This window comes from Panthera pardus, unplaced genomic scaffold (genome assembly GCF_024362965.1).
Source record: "Panthera pardus isolate Hobbes unplaced genomic scaffold, ASM2436296v1 HiC_scaffold_7, whole genome shotgun sequence".
Taxonomy (NCBI): Eukaryota; Metazoa; Chordata; class Mammalia; order Carnivora; family Felidae; genus Panthera; species Panthera pardus.
The window spans coordinates 20,072,928-20,088,914 of NW_026527002.1; the positions used below are offsets into that span (position 1 = coordinate 20,072,928).

Here is a 15,987-nt window from a genome sequence, read left to right on the forward strand (position 1 = left end):
CAGCAGCCCCGTTTTATAGACAGGAAAACTGAGGCTCAGAGAGCTCAAGGCTAGACCGTTAGCTCTAGACCTCAAGGCCAGACCGTTGTCCTGCTGGGCAACAGGACAGCTCCCCTGTGCTAGAGTGGAGTTAGTGGACGAGACAGAAGGGAAATCAGTAAGTAGAACAGAGCACGAGCTGTAGGGTCATCTTGGAAGGGACGGGATGAGCTTTCCGCCCTCCCCGAGGACACGACTGTTACGCCGCCCTCTCGCCTCAAGCTGCCCACGCCCCCGCGCCCTGGCCGCCTCTCCAGACGCCCACGAAGAGCACACCTGCTGTGCCTGGAGGCGATGCTGCAGCTGGAGTCGCAGCTGGTTTGGCTGGTTCTGCACCAGGCCTGTGGGCCTGAGGCCGGGTCTGGGCTGCATGCGGAGTGTGGCGTAGCTGGGCCGCTGTCCCATGGTATGGAAGTTCGGATCCTGCATGGGGTTATAGCTTCCCTGGGCCATCTGGGCCTGAGATGCATACTGCTGTGGGAAAACCGGGGTCTTCTGCTCCAGCATGATGTTGGATTCCTGACTGGAGAACTGTTCCGGATCGACTGCTTGGCTCTGAAGAGACAGCCCCAGATAACAAACAAATGAATACAACCGCTCTAAACAGCAGAGTCGATACAAGGTGATTTTCTCTCACTGTCATATACTTGAAGCTTTTCACACTGTACTTACTGTACAAAGGTACCTAGCGCGACTCCACTTTTCTTCCTAGAAAATATCTTTGTTCAACGGGTGCACTTATGTGAGGAGAGAAGCAGGGTCAGGCCTGACCCCCATCAACCCTTCTTCCAAGGGAAGGAGAACTAGGCCAGGACTATGGGACACTGCCTCCTCACTTCCCCATCAGAGACTGACCCGGACTGTAAAATGGAAATGTCCGCTGGAAGCGTTAAGTCTTTTCACTGATTCTTCATACTTGAAGCAATCATTTTAGTCAGACGACCACCCTGGTACCTCACTGGGGTCGGCAGTGTTGGGGCACCGTTCCCATTTTGCAGATGAAAAAAGTGAGATCTGGAGACATGGAGAAGTTGCGATAAGCCTTTCTGGCTGGTTCAGTAGTGGGTTCCAATCCAGTCTGTGATTTAGCACCTGAGCTCCTCAGCAGTGCGACACACTGCCTTTATTTAACTGCCTTCTGTGCTGCCGGAACTTCCTACAGTTTGCCACCATCTTATGAGCTACTGGACACATTTGCTGTGTTTGTCGTCCTTGACTTCTTATGGTTACCTGATCTATCTGGGTCAGAATGAAGCAGGTATAGAAAATCTACAACTTCTCCAAGGGGGAACACCTCACCCCCAAGTGGCCCTAGGTGTCTGTGTTTAGGGTGGAAACTCATACTTGCTAATTCTATTCTCCTCTCCCTTCTACTTCTAGGGGTAATTGCTACAACCCTTCTGATATAAGGAGGGAAGGACTCAAGAGCAAAAATGTCTCTTAAGGCTTTCTCTAACATGGTCACGTCCTAGGCCTTCCTCCAACCAGTCTACCCAAGTTAGAGCAGGGGCCTGGTGCTGGCCATGATCCTTGGCTCACGTCAGCGCGGTCCTGAGGTCCACCCACGAGACCCTGGCCCACTGCCCTCTCCAGCACAGTTTTAAGTATGTGGATGGAGCCTCCCCAGGGGACACCATTGATGACTGAATTACTGAACTCATTATTGAATTGAATAACTACACTCACGAAACTATCTTAGAACTTTAAATACCTGCCCATCTTCAACAGAGAAGAAATGAAATAATTTCCACTTTTTAAAGAAGACACACAACTCTCATGTGCACAAATAAAGTCTATTTGTACTCTCCATCTCCCAAATCCACCGAAAAATGTTTCAGTTTAATAGGATGACATTATACTGACAATGGACTTGATGAGACAAAACAGAATACAAATGAATGAAAAAATGAAGGGGACTAAAAATATTAAATGATAAAAGGACACCAGTTTTGATAAAAACGATGCTACAAACAATCCCAATAACCACATTTTAAAAAAAAATGTCACTTGGACAAAACTCGAGAACAATACTGAGTGCTGACTTCTAGCTACCACTTAAAGCAAAAGCAAACTAGCCACACAGGAAATATTTAAATTCCATTCTCCTTTCTCGATTTATTTCACATTATATCATGTAGCCTCTCGAGTCATTTCTTCCCATTCTGCTGTTCTTGATATGAATCGACAAGTCTTAACTCCCACTTCTGTCTGCTGAACTGTGGGAATTATGACAGTATGATTTCTAAGCTTTAGAGAAGCCTCCAATGACTTTGCATCACCTTTCTGACATCCTCCTGACACGTCATGTGTCTAAGAGTATACTGGACGCTGGAAGCTACTGTTTAGCAGTAAGAAATAAAGATGATGAGAGAAGAGGAAGACAGTACTGAGACTGTGATAGCTTTTGGTTAGATTTTGTTTAGATTTGTTGTTCCTCTTTATAAAGTAAACCAGGATGCCTGCTTCCTTGCCTGCTTCCCACAAATTTAGCTGGGTAGCCAGACACAGAAAATACTGTTACCACATTCGAGATTATGTTTAGGCTGTTTATTATATTATTGCTATAAAGTAGCAATACTTTAAAGTAGAGAATTGCTTTAACAAACTATCAGAAGGAGGAAGCTTAAGAAGCACTTTCTTGTATTCCCATTTACGTTTAAATATCCCCCCAAATTATTATGGGCTCAACCCACACAAAGGTCAAAATGGTTAATGAGCTCTAGCTACCTCTAAAATGACTTCTGCTAGCTTGTGTGCGAAGTATTCTTTTAGCACACTGGCTTCTTCTCACCAGCCCACAAATGTAAAGATGAATATGATTGATCATCGTGGATGCCAACTGGGTTTTTAGCTGAAAGGGTTCTGGGTCATTGGGGCGGCAGTGTTTTGTTCTAGACTTCTCTGTTCTCTGCTCCTTGTGTGTCCCTCTACGTCATTAGGTGAGCTGGCCTTGACTTTCTGCCTTTCAGCTCAATAGCCTAAATTTATGAAAGCTCATTTTCAGTGTTCTCCATCCTTGGGCAAATGTTTACGTGGGGGTAACAAGGAGGGCAAGAAAGAAAACAGAGCCAGCTTGTTAGGAGGTAAAGAAGTGCCCTAAGAAGCAGACCGCAGAGCATCTGTGAACCAAAGAAAACGGACGAGTCCGTGCCCTTGAGAGAGCTCAGCAACCCCCCCCCCCCCCCCCCCCCCCCGGCCCGTGCGCACCTGGCTGACCAGTTCGGGTATTCCGAGGGCTCGGTCAATCTCCTCCAGGCCATCGAAATTCCGCAAGGCTAAATAGAGCTGGTCCAGGAGAGCGCCTTCATCACTGGGCGACTCTGCTGCAGGATGTGGGCACAGCAGGTCGTCCGGAGAGCTGCCGAATGGCTGCCTGTGAAGACACAAAGTTCACCGTGGGCCCCTGGAAAAGCCAGCTGGTCAGAGAACGCTTTCTTCCCTTAGGGACGAAAGTGACCAAAATCAACCACTGACTTCCGGGTCTGTGTAATACAACGCTCTACCAGCCAGAACAGAACAAAATGACAAGTCACAGTGACAGACACACTCTACTCAGTGCCAATCGAGGCATCTAGTGTATGGTTTTCGTTTTGCCTGCCCCCACTTTAAAGCTGGCAAAGCTGAGGCTCAGAGGGGTTAACCCCCATGTCGGGGAGATCGCACAAGCAGACACTGCCAAGCCGTGATTCCTACACAGACGCGCGTGCTGCCAGGGCCCTCCTGATCGTTGCATTTCCACAAATCTACACGGATCTCTCAAGCATATGTATGTATTCACTTTGCCCTGAAGTAATCAAAGGATTTTTCTGAACTTTGGTAGGAAAGACAAATTTCATTTAAACAGTCTTATTTCATAAGTGGCTGTGATGACTCACCTGGGAGAGACTAGAGACCTATAAGAAGAAAAGCTGCATTAAGTTTTTTGAATTCAGCTGTCGCTAGACTAACTCTGGTCGGCCTAATAGGAAACTTCTTAGTCATGCATAAGCAGGCCTTGCAAACATATTCATTAAGGCCCCCAGGAAGTGCGGCTCTTGGCCTTTCTGAGTCAACAAAAGTAGATCATGAATGTGCACATTATACATTATTATAAAAGGTCATAGGTGATATAATTGTAACACTAAACTCCAAACTCATGGTACATAAAACTAAAATTTAAATTAAACGACAAGTTGTTCGTGGTGGGGGTTTGAAAAGTTTCTGAGTTACTTCAGTATCGAAAGGGAAAATGATACTTGTATTTTGCCAAAATGGTCTAATTAGTACTCTTAGAGTTACCATATGATGTTTTGGAGAAAAGAAAAGTTTACAAGTAAGTAAGTTCATTCTTAAGCAAGTGTGAATAGATCCATCAAGGGATGAAGTTATTTATCTAACCCAATTTAATATGCCATGTTTTCTAAAGACAGCTTGGCATGCCACTTTGGCCTAGGATCCTGAAATGCTGACTATGAAAGCCAACAATTGATTTCCAACATTTATAATCAGTGCATTAAAGAACAATTTATACTCTCCATTTATCCCCAGTAACTTGTAATGGAAATCACCTAATTGAATGCGCCCTTCATGACACTGCTCACCTGCCCTTCCTGGCTCTAAGCCTGCATCCCCGAGCCTCCCTTGCCGCGGGCTACTACCACAGGCCGAGCGTGTGCGCTGTGCGGCCACCCGGTTCCACTCAAATGGTCCTGCCTTGCTAAAGGTAGCTAACGCTCTGAGACTCGTGCTCTGGTTTTTGGGGGGCCTTTTCTAACCTGCCTCTTCTCATCATTGCCTTGCTCCTCAGTAAGACATCGTTTCCTGGAAAAGTCTCCCTACTGCCCTTCCTGCTTCTCTGGCATCCATGCTCTCCCGGAATTTAAGTTTTTAAACACAAATGCGATCAGATCAGTCTGCTGCTCCTACACTTAAGGAGTGGGAGGAAGGTGCAGTGTAGAAAAGCAGCAACAAGGAGGAGAAAAACAATAGAACCGCATTATCACAGAAGCAAAGAGAGGAGGAAATTCTGCAGAGGAGTGACCAACATTTGGATGTGGTAAGTTTCATGAAAAGAGGTCGAGTCAGCCAAGAGTGGATGTTGTGTGTTTACCAAATCACTTATACCTGGGACCTCATTCCCCAAAGATGGTAGCTAGTTAAATGCATTAAAGTATTTTCTTGGTCTGCCTTATTCCCTAATTTCAACTTCTGTTTCTTCGGAAGCTTCATTCCCACACCAAACACGACCTCCCCACCCAGACCCCTCTAGATCCCCAATGCTGACAGGCTAAGGTGAAATCTCTCTTAAATCTAGGAAGGCTGCCGGGTTCCGCCTGAACCCACACCCCCCAGTCTTGCATTGGACTGAAACCCAGCGTCAAAAGGAAAGGGAGGAACGGTCACCCTCTGCAAGACAACTCCACCGTAGGAAAGATACATCCAAAGCTTAAATTAAAAAAACAATTTCCAACATAATAAAAGAACCCATTTTTGTTACATGCTTTTCTTAATTAAAAAAAAAAAACAAACCTCAAAGCAATACATAACACAGACTGAAACGTCCAACAGTACCTCCAGCTTTCCTATTTTGGTCAGGGCTCTTCCTTGTCAGCTCAGGCTGAGGACTCTCAAAATAATTCCCTGCTTATAGCCTCTCTCCTGTTCTCCTCAGACAATGCTGTTAGGTTCCTTTTCCAAAACAAATTTTGCTGGGATGACTCAAAAATTCTTATTTTAGCTCTCCAGGAAAATGTCTAAGTCCCTGGACAGGTGGTGGTGGTGGAATTTAAGGACACACACACACTTTGGTAAAGCCTAGTCTCTACAAACTCAATGTCCACAATTTCCCCGTGAGCCCCAGCCACCCTGGGCAATTGATCCTTTTCCAAAAGATGCCATCTATGCCGCTATAAGGCCAACACTTGTCATTCCATGCTTCGTCCTTTCTTTTCACTTAAAATCGATATTGGTATTGATGTTAAAATATCAACTTTAGACTGTACCAAGTGAGGAGATCTTAAGTCTCTTTGTTGGCCCAGTTCTTGAAACTGCATAGGCTCAGTAAGTTTCCAGTTGATGAAAATAAAGGGCTCCTGATCTAGCCAGGATATCGTATCTTATAATCAGAAAGATACATTGCATTGTGGTTGATATGATAAATTTGGGTATACCATGAGTTATATCACTTCCCTTAGAGATGTAATAATATGATTGGCTTATGGAAAAAATACCAATCCAGACTTCCAATCCCAACTTTATAAATGTCCACCAACACAATGAAGAACTTATTCTCCTGCATTTTGGGCAATTACAAATAGAGTCACAATCTAGACAAGACAAGGACGAAATTCAGAGGAATAAAGGAAAGAACACACGCAGGCCATGGGCTGATGCGAAATGATTAAGTAACAAACTAGCAGAAGATAAAGCTATCATCAAAAGAAACCTCATTTCTTGAAATGTACACTTTATGAACTACCAAAAAACAGTAAGGATGGAGACAAAATGGGGAATAAGGGCGCCTGGGTGGCTCAGTAGGTTGAGCGTCCAACTCTTGATTTTGGCTTAGATCCTGGGATTCAGCCTGGTACTGGGCTCATGCTGATAGCACAGAGCCTGCTTGGGATTCTCTCTCTCCCTCCCTCTCTGCCCCTCCTCCACCCATGCATGCACACACAATCTCTCTCTCAGAATAAACATTTTTTTTTTTTAAAGGGGAATAAGGTCAATTCTGAGCTCTTGTTTGAGAAACCATGACCATTATCATCACTTTTCACGTTATTTTCAAAATTCTGCAGAAAAGTAGCAGCTACTACATAAGAAATAGACAACAAAAGAAACTTTATTTAGATGCATTTCAAACAAAAGAAAACCAAATTAACTCAGATTTTGAACTTAATGTGAAAGCAAGTTTTTCATGGAGGGCAGCTACTGTATTTGAAGAGAAAGCCACTTTTATAAATCCAACAGAAATCTTCAAAAAATCCTTTGTAAGTTTGGGGCTATATTTTATTTTAGTTATTTTGATAAATATATCAAAGCATATTTGATAAGTATGTCAATATATCTGCACTGACAGCACAGAGCTGTCACTCGATCCCACAAACTGTGAGATCATGACCTAAGCCGAAATCAGGAGTTGGATGTTCAACTGACTGAGCCACCCAGGGAGCCCTGGCTATATTTTAAACATCTTTTTTACATATGACATCGAGGAAAATAAGACACAATGGAACTACAGAAAATGCAAGTTCAACTATAAATAAATAAGAGAATTATGTTTGAGATTTAAGGGCTAACCTATAGTCTTCTGGAAATGTGTACTTAAACTAATGCTGGGTTCATAAAACATTAAAAACTTACCCCTAAGTAGGCAGTAAAACTATAAAATGTTAATGATGATACTTAGGGGAGTTAAAAAAAAGGGGGGGGGGATGATAAAGCACTGTTTTTCTTTTCAAAAGAGAGACATAGTCAAAACCTTTGTTATCCATCACTTCTGAATTTCTATGACAATAAGATTACCATAAAGTTGGCCATAAATTTCTTCCAAACTGAATTATTTAAAAGATGGGGGGTAAGTGGCTGGAAAAGCTGAAATGACTTTAGAAGTGATGAACACATTCTATTTTGTCCACACAGCTCTCATACAAAGAAAACTGACACAGCGTAACCAGAGCAACGGCAATACAGGGGTGGTGCCCAGACCCAGAAACCTGCACAGCAAACCGAACATGCTTACATGGTGACTGGGCTCCGTACAAACTCCGGAATTCTTCCATTTTTGTTTTAACAGAATGTTCATCTGTTTGGGCAACAGGGAAAATCCTAACTTTGCGCCTCATATTCTCTAGAAACTAATCTTTGACATTTCACCCCAAAACAACTATCAGATGCTGCATTTAACTACCGTACTACATTTCTATCATGTGCAAGTTTCCATGGAAATGGGTGGCTCTTTAACATATCAGATAAACATATTTAGAAACAGCTTAACACTCACGGACTCCATCAAATTAGACTCAAAGAACTGGAAGGACCCCGAAAAAGTACTGCTTCCAGGTTATTACTACAGTGGCTATTTGTGCGATGCTCTACTCCCAACAGACCCGGTGATGGAAGCTGCACGCTGCCTTGGTGGCTGGTCCGGTGAGAGCCACAGTGACTGCACGCGGTTCTTGCTGTCATCCTTCTCCTGCCTCATTTCTGCTCAGAGTGCAGGGGGAGGGCCAGAGATGCAGGCATCTTCTGGGTCTCTTTCAAAATGCAGAGCCCTGGGCCCCACCCAGACCCGCCCGTTAAGGAGACCCCAGACGTGATTCAGAGGCACCGCAGGCTTAAAAAAATACTAGTTTCTTCCCATGATGAAAGGAATACAGCTGGTAAGCGAGCCTCCTCCTTTATGTCCTCGAGACGGTTAGTAAGCACTTTCCCTGGTGTTTTGTTTCAGTGAAATAACTAGCCCTTGACTTTTTCTCAGATGTCTTATTGCTGGGATCTTACTCATCTTCTGATACTTCGGGGTTTTTTTTTGTTTTTAAACTTCACTGAATCTTCTGAATCCTTTACTCTCCTTTAAGATAAGGGAAGGGAAACAGACAGGTATCATACCACGCCTCTGAGCTGTGCAAGGCCCACTATGATAAAAGCGTTACATCTCAGTAGGACTCACTCTGAAACCTGTAGTTTTAAAAAAACAAATAAGAAACTCTGAAAATGTACTCAACTCTTATGAAATTTCAAAAACCTTGCTGACTTTCATTATCTGTGAATTAGATAAGAATATTACATAACTTTAAACCGGAATAATCTAGGACAATAAACCAGGACAAAACACTCGGTCTGCAGTAGGGTCCTCATGGAGCCTTCAACCCCAGCTCTTTACATGTGGGCCTCAAGGGCGAATTGCTACAGCTTGTTTTCCAACAAGTTTACTTTCTGGAAAACACCGCGCACACCCTTTCAGTTCCCACACCGCCTTCTGGCTTAGGCTCCCATCTCTCTGCCTGGGGAGCTGCTTTGTTCACCCAACCAGCCAAGCAGGACCATCACTTAGGCCTCAAGTCTGCTTGCAGTTAGCGCACTGCTAAAAACGAGATTATGCAGGCGACATAACTGTGACCTTGGTTTTGCAGGGAATAACGGAACTCTCAAAGAGGCAAACACAAAACAAAAACCACCTATGAGCTAAACCTTGAGCATCCCAAGCTACTGGTGATAGGTGTGTTTTTATCCACAGAGCAGTTACAAGAGCTGGGGCTCTGGGCCAAAGCAAAATAAAAGCACTAACTTGAGGCTGCTGGACTGAACTGAGGGAACGCGGAATGGACCCCCCACCTCTGGCAGAGAGCACTGCAAATTTGCTTTTTTAAGAGAAGTTTTTTAAGAGAAGTCAATTTTGACTCCAGATGTTTCACCAACCAAGATCAACTTAAGAACTCCCAATGCAAGATTACCAAAATACTCAGGGAAACAGGCCATCATGAGGGAGAGTCAATACTGGAGTTAGACCTCTATGAAACCTAGTTATCAGAATTATCAGATAAAGAAATTCAGAAAATAACGATGAATGTAATGCTTAAAGATATAAAGATGGAATCACGAAAATAAGCAAATAATGAGACTGAAAAGTAGACCTGGCAAATAAAACTTTTAGAAATAAAACATGTAACTGGATTAAACATAGATGAAGAAGGAATTAATGAACTGGATAATAAATTAATTATCCTGATGTACTGAGAGACAAGGAGATAGAAAATACATGGATTAAGAACTATGGAGGGTAGGGGGCACCTGGGTGGCTCAGTTAGCTAAGCGTCCAACTTTAGCTCAGGTCATGATCTTGCTGAGTTTGTGAGTTCGGGCCCTGCACCGGGCTCTGTGCTGACAGCTCAGAGCCTGGGGCCTGCTTCGGACTCTGTCTCCCTCTCTCTCTGCCCTTCCCCTGCTCACACTCTGTCTCTTTCTTTCTCTCAAAAATAAATATGTATATATATAAAAAAAATGAAGGGTAGAATTAAAAAAAAAATCCAGCGCAGAAAGAGAAAGTGTAATATGTCTAACCAGAATCTCAGAAGGAAAGAATAAAGAAAACGGAAAGGGACAGTACAAGAGATAATAACATGAAAAACATGAATCTACGGGGTAAAAACAAGTAAAACATGCCAAATACCAAGCAGTATAAATAAATCCACACCCGGACACACTGTAGTGAAAGTGCAACACACACAGTAAATACAAAGGATATTTCAAAAGCAACAAGAGAAAAGATCACCTACAAAGAAACAAAATTTGACATAATCAGAGGCAAAAAAAACTTAAAACAAGATCACATACCATTTCCTTTTCCAAAAACCTTTTTTAATGGCTTAATGAAAAAGTCTGAATTCTTCAGAGCGTGGTATTTAAGACGTTCTTTTTCTTTTTTCTTTCTTTCCAATTTGTATTTAAATTTAAATGTCAGTTAACATATAGTGTAGTATTGGTTTCAGGAGAATTCCGTGTTTCATCACTTATGCATGTAACACCCAATGCTCAGCCCAACAAGTGCCCTCCTTAATGTCCATCACCCATTTAACCCATCTCTCCACCCACCTCCTCTCCAGCAACTGTCAGTTTGTTCTCTATCACTAACCGTCTGTTATGGTTTGTTTCCTTATCTCTTCCAACCCCCCCTTCCCAAATGTTCATCTGTTTTTGTTTCTTAGGTATTTAAAACCTTCTATAAATCTATTCAATTACTAATCTACTCTTCCTGCCAAATCTTCCCATACTGCCTTTACTGTATATTTTTTAAGTGGTAATATGTATGTAACAGAAAACTAGACTATTCCCCGTTACCCTAAACATACCATGTTGTTTCTGTAACACCCAGGCCCTGATTATGCTGCTTTTACCCACTGGACTGGCTTCCTGCCATCTCTACCTCCTGAATTACACCTTTCCTTCAGGACTCTGAAGCCTTCCCCAGTCACCCCAGTTGGATGATCTCTTGTAATTTGTTTGATTTCTCTTATACCATTTATAGTACAGTACATACTACCTTATAGTTATTAATGTACATCTTTTATTTTCCAACTAAATTATAACTTTTTAAAGGTATGCCCTAGAAGTAACTGATTTCTGGATTTCTCCCTCCCCAACCACCTCACGTCCTGTCCAACAACTGACGATTATAGTCTGAATATGTGAAAACTGGTCAGGACCAACTATTTAGAAGGAAAAGATTAATTTCTGGCAGAGGTCTAAAATAAGTTACCGGGGTGCCTGGGTGGTTCAGTCAGGTAAGTGCCCAACTCTTGATTTCGCTCAGGTCATGATCTCATGGCCGGTGGGATCGAGCCCTGAGTCGGGCTGTGCTGACAGCACAGAGCCTGCTTAGGATTCTCTCCCTCCTCTCTCTGCCCTTCCCCCGCTCATGTGAGTGCAGATGTGCCTGCTCTCTCAAAATAAATAGACATTTAAAAATAAAATAACTTCCAGAACTCATGAACCACTGTTCTCTTGGAGCTCCTGGGTACTCAGGACTCACCTGTTTTGGCTGGCGAAAGATGCCTGGTCTATAGGCAGGATGCTTTCAGGCCATGGGGCAGTCTGATTTGGGGGAGCTTGTTGTTGGCTATACTGCGGTCCCCCCATATTCATCTCTAATTCAGATGGCCCTAAAGAGAGAAGACAAAAATCAAAAAACTTTATAACCTGTAATCAAGAAAGTGCCTATTTCTGCTATGTAATATATAGAGAAATATCTGGTTTATGGAAAATGAAACAGACAGATGTGGGTGCCTGGCTGGCTCAGTTGAAAGAGCATGTGACTCTTGATCTCAAGGTCATGAGTTTGAGTCCCAAGTTGGGTGCAGGGATTACTTAAATAAATAAATAAATAAGTAAACTTAAAAAAAAAAAAAAAGACAGATGTAATAATATTTAGGTGAAAACAGTAAGACCAAATTTAACAAAGGCAATAAACTTCAAGGCTTTTCACTCACTTTAGGGAACATATAGAGTGGCAGTTCTAAACTCTTGCAAAGAGAACCTTTTATATTCTTCAAGAAACAAGCTTTAGTTTATGTGGGTTATATCTGATTGACACTGTATGGGAAATTAACACTGGAAAGTAGAAAAAACAATTATTCCTTCATTTAAAAATCATTATAATAAATCCACTATATGTTAATATAAACAAGAGGTTTTTTTTTTCTCTTTTCTTTTTTTATTTTATTTTTTTATTTATTTTTGGGACAGAGAGAGACAGAGCATGAATGGGGGAGGGGCAGAGAGGGAGGGAGACACAGAATCGGAAACAGGCTCCAGGCTCCGAGCCATCAGCCCAGAGCCTGACGCGGGGCTCGAACTCACGGACCGCGAGATCGTGACCTGGCTGAAGTCGGACGCTTAACCGACTGCGCCACCCAGGCGCCCTTTTTTCTTTTTTAAATAGGCTTCACACCCAGTGTGGAGCCCAGCCCAGGGCCTGAACTCAATGACTGTGAGATCAAGACCTGAGCTGAGATCATGAGTTGGACACTTAACCAACTGAGCCACCCAGGTGCCCTGTAAACCAGATCTTTTAATGAAAAATGAAAAAAACCCTTTTACTGGTATTGTTAACATTAAAATTTTTTTATTTTTAATTTTATTTTTGAGAGAGAGAGAGAGAGAGAGAGAGTGAGCGAGCGAGCGAGCACGCAAGAGTGGGGGAAGGGCAGAGAGAGAGGGAAACACAGAATCCGAAGCAGGCTCCAAGGCTCTGAGCTGTCAGTACAGAGCCTGACAAGGGGCTCGAAGTCACAAACTGTGAGATCATGACCTGAGCTGAAGTTGGACGCTTAACTGACTGAGCCACCAAGGCGCCCCTTGTTTTACATCGTGAGGACGACTTTAATGTCCAGATTGACAGAGGAGAGTCAGAGCGTCCTATGTGCTCCCACATTCCACCACACAGCATGTAACTATGAGAGAGGGGAGAATGAAGAGGGCCGGTAGGGTCTCAGCATTATTATGGGAACAGTTTAGTCTTGTGGACCTCCTGAAAGGCTTGGGGTCCTGGATCATACTTTCAAGAAGTGCTAGATCACTTATTCTTGAACTTTCATTCATTGTAATTCAGTTAGCTCTTCTAGAAGAGAGGGGGTAGAACAGAAAGAAGGCTCAGGCAGGTCAGATGTGCCCTTTCTTAGTTCTTTTTAGAGGTTTAAAGCTAACGGATGACATGAGATTTTTAATGATTTTATTGTTGTCATGTGTAGACCAGTCTTCCATTACAAGAGACAACTTTCCGTGGAGTTCATGGCTTTCTGAATTTATTAAAAATCAAAGAAATTCAGTTACACAATAAAGCTCAAAGGCCAGGTGAGGTGCCCTTCAATAAAGAAACATGGAGAAAAAATTAAATTTCTGGATATGAGGGATTTATTAATTATCGTGTGTGTGTGTGTGTGTGTGTGTGTGTGTGTGTGTGTGTTTAACTTTTCAAGTAATCTCTATACCCAACATGGCGCTTGTGACCCTAAGAGTCACATGCTCTAGTAACTAAGCCAGCCAGGTGCCCCTTAATTATGATATTTAAACGAATGAATCAATACATTAAAAACTTCCCAGCTGAATTCTGCATGAAAATCTGGTCATTTTCAGCATTTTTCTATAAAAGCCTTTCATAAATTATATGAATTTATGTTTGGAAACCACTCATCAATTTGAAGTACGTTCTCTGTAGAAAGGCTATCTGAATGTCACCTCTCAGAAACAATAAGCCAATATGTGCTGAGCAATTACATAACTGGGTAAGAAAGCGGATGCCAGAGGTAGGATGAGAATTCTGTGTTGTCTTGTCAAAACAATCCTGGTACCTTTCCGTTAATGATTTAGCTCTTACTCATTGTGCAATATTCTAAGTATATGAAAAAGTACATAAACATGAATTTATCCGAATTATGCTAATGTGCAAGATTTAGAAGAAGCTTAATATGTCAATGATTAAGAAAATAATCTCAAGTATGAGTTGTACAGACCATTATTTTTTTTTTCAGGTAACAGCTTTACTGAGACCTAATTCACATGCCATACAATTCACCCGTTTAAAGTATATGATTTAGTGGGTTTCAGTATATCTGCAGAGTTGTACAACCATTACGACAATCAGGTTTAGAACATTTTCATTCTCCTAAAACAAACCCGCGACCATTAGGAGTCACTCCCCAGTTCCCCCAGACCCCCAGTTCTAGGCAACCACTTACCTACTTTCTTTCCCTACAGATTTGTCTATTCTTGGCATTTCATATAAATGGTGTCATATAATGTATTAGACTATTAATTTTAATAACATGAGAACTGTATCCGAAGAGAATTTTAGTGATCCTCACGTTTTGTGAGATGTCCTAGAAGACCTCGTACCTTCAGTGAGGACCCTGGAAAGTCTGGGTTAATAGCCTAGGATGGTGTCCTAAGAATCTGCATCTTAATGTCCTGCGAGCATTCTGATGATCACCCAGAGTCAGGAACCACTGCTGTAACGCTGAGATGCTCCTTACGACCATCATGTATGTAACACTGGCAGTGTGGCACTCTGATTCACTCCCCACGAAAGTTGAAATTAGAGAATTTAATACAAATAAAGCACCACAGAGGTAGTTACTTCTCTGATGTAACTGGGAAACCTTTGAGACTCTAGGATTCTATACAGAGTCCTAGCAAAATCCCACTTACGACAGCTTGACATGGGGGGAATCACCTGCAAATGAGGAGCATGTCTGCAAAGAACTTTTGGAGCGGTTCGTCTCTTCTAAGAAAGCACAGAAATGAAAAGTACAGAGCACTAGAACTACCTTACCTATATTCATGACCTGAGACTGAAGCATCTGTCTTTGGCCAGGTTGGCTGTTGGGTCTCATGGGGATGCTGGCTGTTGGGTTCCGAATCATACCTCCTTGGATTGGTCGGTTCAGGGCACCGGTGGTAGCAGCACAGGTGACTCTCACAGCAGAACTCTGTGGGGCCCACTCCCCAGATGGCATAGTGGGCCGGGAAGCATTACTACCAATCATTCCTGCAGGCAAGCCAAAGGAAACTGAGAGATGGAGTAACTGAAACCACAGTCAGCATGTATGAGCACTAGACGATCTTACTCTGTGTAAGACCATCACTCTGTCTACACAGCCCAATAGTTAATGCCTTCATTGGGACAGACGTGGACCCTTGGCTAAGCAACAAGAATTGGCAGTTTCTACAGTTTTTCAGAGCACGGACTTGCCACTCTCTATAGTTCGGAAAAGCTGTTAAAATTGTTCCCATATGTACTTAGAAACAGGTGCTGTGGCGTGTGGAGAACCCCAACTTCCTTCCTCAGGAAGTGAATCACATTAGCTGATCTACACGTCAGTGCTTTACTTTCCAAAAGGGAGGTGAGGCTAAGAGAAACAAGGTTTAAACTCATAGTCAATACTCTTATTATAAATCCAAATCACAGAATATCCCGTGAAGCCAACGTCAGATTTTTAAATCCTCAAATCCCTTCCAGGGTACTCTGATTTGTTACGCTTCAAAATTGACCAAGGTAGCCTCTAAACCATTGAGAAATTACACGATCTTCCTACCACGGTTTTTTACAACCAAGGCAAGGGAACTCCTACTTATGGGGGACTTCAGTATACCTGGACCACCACATTCCTGATTATATAGATCTAGAAGGGGTTAGGGCACATTGGTAAAGATCCCTTTACACCAGAGATATTAACAGTTATTTGGGCCACACACAACAAGAAGAGCACAATATTCCACGTAGGCTCAAGTGTTTGCTCTCTCTGGCCTGCCCCTGGGATGTGGACAATGGCCAAATATTTGCTAAGACTTGATATTCTAAAGGGGATAAACTCCAAGTGAGAACCCTTCGTTTTGAAATGCTGAACGACCGATATATAGAAGTTCTGCTTTCAAATAGATGGCTTGCTTTCATTTACTTTCATTGTGATAACT

At 42.6% G+C, this 15,987-nt stretch overlaps 1 protein-coding gene across 12 annotated transcripts in view; it reads right to left on the bottom strand.

Annotated features, from left to right (window-relative positions):
- The window catches only part of NCOA2 (nuclear receptor coactivator 2), a 290,769-nt gene that overhangs the window by 17,717 nt on the left and 257,065 nt on the right, over positions 1-15,987 (bottom strand). For all 12 annotated transcript variants that reach the window (XM_053896139.1, XM_019453244.2, XM_019453243.2 and 9 more), the window contains 4 exons: positions 14,846-15,061; positions 11,549-11,678; positions 3,247-3,412; positions 316-594 (listed from right to left, as the gene is read on the bottom strand). In XM_053896139.1, coding sequence (XP_053752114.1) covers positions 316-594; positions 3,247-3,412; positions 11,549-11,678; positions 14,846-15,061 — 791 coding nt within the window. The remainder of the gene's footprint in view (positions 1-315; positions 595-3,246; positions 3,413-11,548; positions 11,679-14,845; positions 15,062-15,987) is intronic.